The following is a 5,759-nucleotide window of genomic DNA, read 5'->3' on the forward strand; positions in this document are numbered from 1 at the left end:
GTGGCAGGGTCAGAGGAGGGATTGAGGAAGCTGGTGGCAGAGTTTGGGAGAGTATGTGATAGAAGAAAGCTAAAGATAAATGTGGGTAAAAGTAAGGTGATGAGATGTACAAGGGGTGAAAGTGGCAGTAGACTGGAAGTGAACATTAAGGGAGAGCGACTGGAGGAAGTGGATAGTTTTAGATACTTGGGTGCAAGTGTAGCAGGAAAAGGTGGAGTGAAGGTGGAGGTAGAATGTAGATTGAGAGAAGCGAGTAAATGCCTTGGTGGTTTAAAGAGTGTAATGAGAAATAGACATTTGGGAATGGATGCGAAGAGGAGACTGTATGAAGGAGTGATTGTGCCAACAGCACTGTATGGGGCTGAAACGTGGAACATAAGAGAAGAAGAGAGAAGGAGTTTGAATGTGTTTGAGATGAGGTGTCTGAGAAGTATGGTGGGGGTTACTAGGCTAGATAGAGTGAGAAATGAGGAGGTGAGGAGGAGAACAGGGGTGAAAAAGGATTTGGGAGAGAGGGTTGATGAAAGAATATTAGGATGGTTTGGACACATGGAAAGAATGAGTGAAGAAAGACTAGTAAAAGAGGTATGGAAGGCAGATGTGGAGGGAGTGAACATGAGGGGACGTCCTAGGATGAGGTGGATGGATGGGGTGAAGGGGGCTTTGGGGAAGAGGGGAATGTCTGTTGAGGAAGGAAGGGAGAGGACGGAAGACAGAGGTGAGTGGAGAATGGTTGTATATGGATGATGTTGTGACTGCATGGGGAGAAATGGGCGGGGGTGGGGTGGGGGGGGGTAGTGTGTGTGAGTGAGTTTTGACGCAGCCCGAAGGGATTTCTCCCCGTCCTCTCCTTATATGCAAGGGGGGACGGAGAGGGGGGTCGCCGATTAAATGAAGCGGCCTTGCTGTGGATGTGCTGTGTCCTGCGACACTGCTTCTGACCCAGGGCGGTGGGCAGGGTGCAGGGATGACCCGTCATCCAGGAGGTGCTCAGATGAGAGGAAGGGTGGGAGGGGTGTGGAGTGTATTTAGGGATGAAATGGGTGGGAGTGTTTTTATGCCTTTCCCTTTTTGGCTACCTCCCTTGGAAGGGGGAAAAAGCCTTGGTATATGTATGTATGTACCTTTCTTTTACCTTACACCCATGTATATGATCATGCATGATACAGACATGGCGACATTGTGTGTCCTCTCAGGCCTAGATATATTCTGAACTATTTCATCTTTCTACATCTCTCCTTCCCATTCTCTTGCATACTTTCACTGGCCTCAGCTACTTTCCTTTCCACTATCTACTTCACCGAGTTCAAGGGATCAAAAGAGCGAGGACAATAACGTTTTTGATAATATGAATGTTTCCTCTCCAATGTGTTATACTCTTCTAAACTATGTCACAATGTAAGCATTATTTCGTAACAAAAATGGTTTGTCCGCTTACAAAATTTCTACATCAGCATTATTATAATCAATCACCTCTATTTAATAATATTTCGAACACCAGGCGACACTCTCATTCAACCTACACTCAGCACTTTTAAATATATACAAGGCGCGAGTCTGACTCAGCTATCTTTGACGCCTGTCGGCCGTCGGCCGTTGCCTCACAAGTTTTCATAACAACTGACCCTGGATTAGCATTCGTTCTCCATCTAACTCTCGATCTACTCTGATTTACCTTAAATGTCTACCTCTACCGGCCTCTTACAGGTGCCAAGAATTGTGGCGACACACTAGGTATTTCTCGCTAGTATGCTACTTGCTTTTGCTACTACGTTTAAGTAGAAACGATTTCGGTTACGATCTTATATTTTTCAATTTCCTAAATGTCAAACTACTCTTACGTCATATAGTGAGAAACTGAATGAGGAACTAAGAGAAGTTAAATCTAAAGTACGAATATTAGACACATCGTTGAAATGTTCTTACGGAAGTTTAGAACATTATAACCGAAGTCATTTCTACAAAGGAAGTAGCAAAAGTGAGTAGCGTGCTAGCCTAGTGTACCACCACCATATACTCGGTTTGCATGAGCGCGGGGGCTCGGATTTTATTTCCAGAGGGTAGTGGCGACTGCCACTCTCTCTTGTTGTCTAAGAGCAAAGAGCAAAAATGACATTTCAGCCGAAGCTAAGGTTTTGTCTGTGTAAGAGGCTGATATATTAAAGTAGATAAGTAGTTAGATAGAGGGGCAGGTGGCGAGAAATTAATTTTACGACTTAGATGTTTTGAAAACAATGGCCGCTACGGAGTTGCAGAGTTACATATTCTCGCTCACCATCCAATGTTTGTAAACACAAGCTAGGGTATCTGTATAGGTGCTGATGTTACAGATTGTTAACGCTAAAGCCACTTCGCTTCGTAACAAGATTGCTTGCGTAAGCAGTGTTGCTTGAGACAGTATAACAGTCTTTCTGATTGTAGAAAAGGGTGGTGAAGGAGAGAAATTATTGGTGCACGGAGGTAGAGTCATGCCCTTAAAAGGTGGCACTTATTTGTAACGTTCAAAGTTATTGGATGAATTAAATAGTGACGTCGAAGCAGACTTGGCTTGGTGGGTGTAAGAGGATCCCAGGTGGGAGTCCTCTGATGTACCTAAGACTAGACGTTGTACAAGAATTCGTGAAGAAAATGGAGAAAAGTTTAAGTTCATTTTAATTCCCCGTCGTTTACTGAGTAATGAAACTTGACTAAAAGCATACACTACGAAAGAGGCATGGGGCCTACAGATGAGTGACTTACAATTATACGATGATAAAAAGAAAGTGAAGAAAGTAGAAAGTGAATGAAGAAATATTATATCACAGAAGGAACAGTTAACAGAATTAAATCCAGTAATTAAGGAGAGAAGGGAACTGAAACTGTTGGTAACAACAGAGATAGTCTGATGTAAGCGCCATTCCATTTTTTTTTTCTCCAAATGATAAAATAGAATTGTTAGCCAGCGTCAGTTAGGAAAAATAAAGGACACGTAAATATTTTAGCATGACATTTAATTATAAGTTTTTCACTTATGAATATATTATACTTTTACTTAACATTTAACAATCTACCCATAAGAAACCATTAATGTTTTTTTGTTTTGTTTTTTTGTGTAACCTTTTGTTAGTCATAACGCCTTTTATACATTGATTTCTGCCTGATTATTGTATTCATCCTTCTGTAGCTTCGGAACATCGAAGTATTTTCTCTAGGGATATTGTTATAGCTTATACCAGTGGTTCCCAACCCCAGGGTCGCGACCCAAACTAGGGTCGCGAGGGTGTTTTTGAGGGTCGCCAGAGGGTCTTTTTTTTTTACTTTTTTTTCATTCAAGTTTCAAATATATTTAAATTTATTGTGCTAGTAAATTTAAACTGAACTATAAAAACGAAAGTTTATAAACATTATGCAAGTACGTAGAAATATAACATGAAATGGTTGAATTTATTATTACAATTAGGGTCGCGACTCAGGCTAAGAGTGGATTTAGGGTCGCAGCCAAAAAAGGTTGGGAAACACTGGCTTATACCAAAGGATTATACTCGACATTTGGGACAAAACAGGACCGTCCATTTCCCTGTTCTAAACCGGGTTTGTCCTTTCGTATGAATAAAATTGCCTGGCACCAGAAAAGATATAATCAGAACAAATGTATTGATAAATAAGTCAGTTTGTCGAAATAGAATCTTCTTGCCTGACAATCTTATTCAAATTTCTGAAACTCTGCCCGGCAGAGGATCAAACTTTAATTTGAGTGAAGGTTTAGCTCGGTTGAATGAAATCACTCTGCGCCAGACATGATGGAAAAATGTGATATGATCAATGATGGAAATAAGGGACGGTACGGTGTATGCCTACGTCTCAGTTTCCTTTTTTCATGTTATACTTATGGACATGTTTGTTATCACTTCCCAGCATAGTTCTTGGATATAGCCTCACTTTATACCTAGTTCTTGAGCCCTCTTGTCACTGAATATAACTATCATATCAGAGAAGTTAACCAACAAAGAGTGCAGAAGTTTCCTTTTGGGTGCAGAAGTTTCCATCAATTGAATAGAACAGCCTGATGGCTTCCAGAATATATTATGCGAGTTATTGAAAGGAAAGGGACGTAGTCATGGTCTAAGACACCGTTTCTTAACGTTTTCCGACCCTAGCACCCCTGTAGTCAAGTCTAGGCAGCCTAGCACCCTCTAACGCTGGTTTACATCTAATTACTAGAAGGATAAAGTAAAGTGAAGCACCGTAATGCATTCAGCACTTCCCAGCACTCCCTAAAATTTATTTCAACACTAAAGGTTAAAAAAAACGTTGATTTAAGATGAGTAAAAAAGTTAAGTGTTAACTAGAACACGGTTAGAGGGTCGAGACAGTTTTACTTTAACTCACTTAAGGACAAAGGGAATTCTTAATGCCAGAAGGAAATCTTGAGTGGATAACATGCTCTTTTTAAGACGTTGCATTGGTCGCGCTGGACGTTGGGGTCGCGGCGTGGTGACCTCCTGCTTGCGCGCTTCCCTGCCTGACGTCCTTCTTATCAGTGTCACCATTACCACGAGGACTCTTGACCTGAGTCGCGGAACGCCTTCGTCGAGATCGGCCTGAGCTCCGTCCGGAGGAACTGGAGGGACGAGACTGGGTAGTGTTGGGGACAGATACCGACGGAGACGGTGGCGAAGCCCTCTGTGGTTTTGAGAAGCTCTGGATGTCATGGATAGGAGAGAGAGTGGACCCGTGGGTGGGCCGCGATGATGCAGGCGATGTGACTTGAGCGGCACATTGGGTGACGGTGATGGCGTCCTGAAGGAAGTTGTAGAGTCGCGACAGTACGAGGGAAGGGTTAGGGTCAAGGCCAAGAGGAGGGAGGGACCTCTGGTAGGTGCGGGCCACACTGTAAAGATTGGACAGGGCGAGTCTGAGTCGCGTCAAGTGTGCGTGGGTGGATGAAGTCACTGCCTGGACCACGGCCATCTTGGACTCTGCTTCCTCCATCTCACGCCTAGCCTGCCAACGCGTCGCTCTTAGCTTGTACAAGTCGAGCAGGGCGCAACCTTCTTGTTCCTTCTCCCTCTGTTGCATGGTTGAAAAGAAAAAGTGTTAATTCGCTGTGGCACACACACACACACACACACACACACACACACACACACACACACACACACACACACACACACACACACACACACACACACACACACACACACACACACTCGGCTCGACGGTGCAGTGGTAGGTTTCGCAACTGCCAACCCAGCGGTCCGAATTCGAATCCCGCCCAGGACTGAAATAATTTCAGTATCGCTGCGCTGCGAACCGTTACTCCAACTGTCGTGGACGGGGAGTTGGGTGTGTGTACGTGTGTCATTTCATAGCATTACCCATGGATCGGTCATATATGAGCTCTGAGCTCTCATCCGGGAGGGTAGTAGCTGTCGATCACGAGTCCAACACGTGATCCAAGACCATGGTGAATTACACACACGCGCGCGCGCACACACACACACACACACACACACACACACACACACACACACACACACACACACACACACACACACACACACACACACGCACACACAAAACAAAACAAAGGTATGTTAGTTCGATAATGAGGTGATATATAGTTGGAACCCTGAGTGAATCTGAAGCTAGATCATTAGAGAATAAGAGAGAGGACCTCACGAGCGTTGATTTTTCCTGTATACTACAGTTGGGTACACACACACATACACATACACATGTCGGATGGACGGCGAAGATTGACGTTCTGAAGAAAAAGT

The 5,759-nt window shown here is 43.8% G+C and overlaps 1 protein-coding gene across 1 annotated transcript; it reads right to left on the reverse strand.

Moving 5' to 3' along the window:
* Positions 1 to 4,347: 4,347 nt before the first annotated feature.
* Positions 4,348 to 5,058, reverse strand: LOC143024416 (uncharacterized). The gene has a single exon (XM_076183217.1). The coding sequence runs from the start codon at positions 5,056 to 5,058 to the stop codon at positions 4,429 to 4,431; it is 630 nt and encodes a 209-aa protein (XP_076039332.1). The 3' UTR covers positions 4,348 to 4,428.
* Between the last annotated feature and the right edge of the window lie 701 nt (positions 5,059 to 5,759).

The sequence above is a fragment of the Oratosquilla oratoria genome, chromosome 4, assembly GCF_046742065.1.
Source record: "Oratosquilla oratoria isolate Oo_2021 chromosome 4, ASM4674206v1, whole genome shotgun sequence".
NCBI lineage: Eukaryota > Metazoa > Arthropoda > Malacostraca > Stomatopoda > Squillidae > Oratosquilla > Oratosquilla oratoria.

Bases quoted from the DNA above. Each gene is read 5' to 3' on its own strand.
- LOC143024416 (XM_076183217.1), bottom strand. From the start codon at position 5,058: ATGCAACAGAGGGAGAAGGAACAAGAAGGTTGCGCCCTGCTCGACTTG.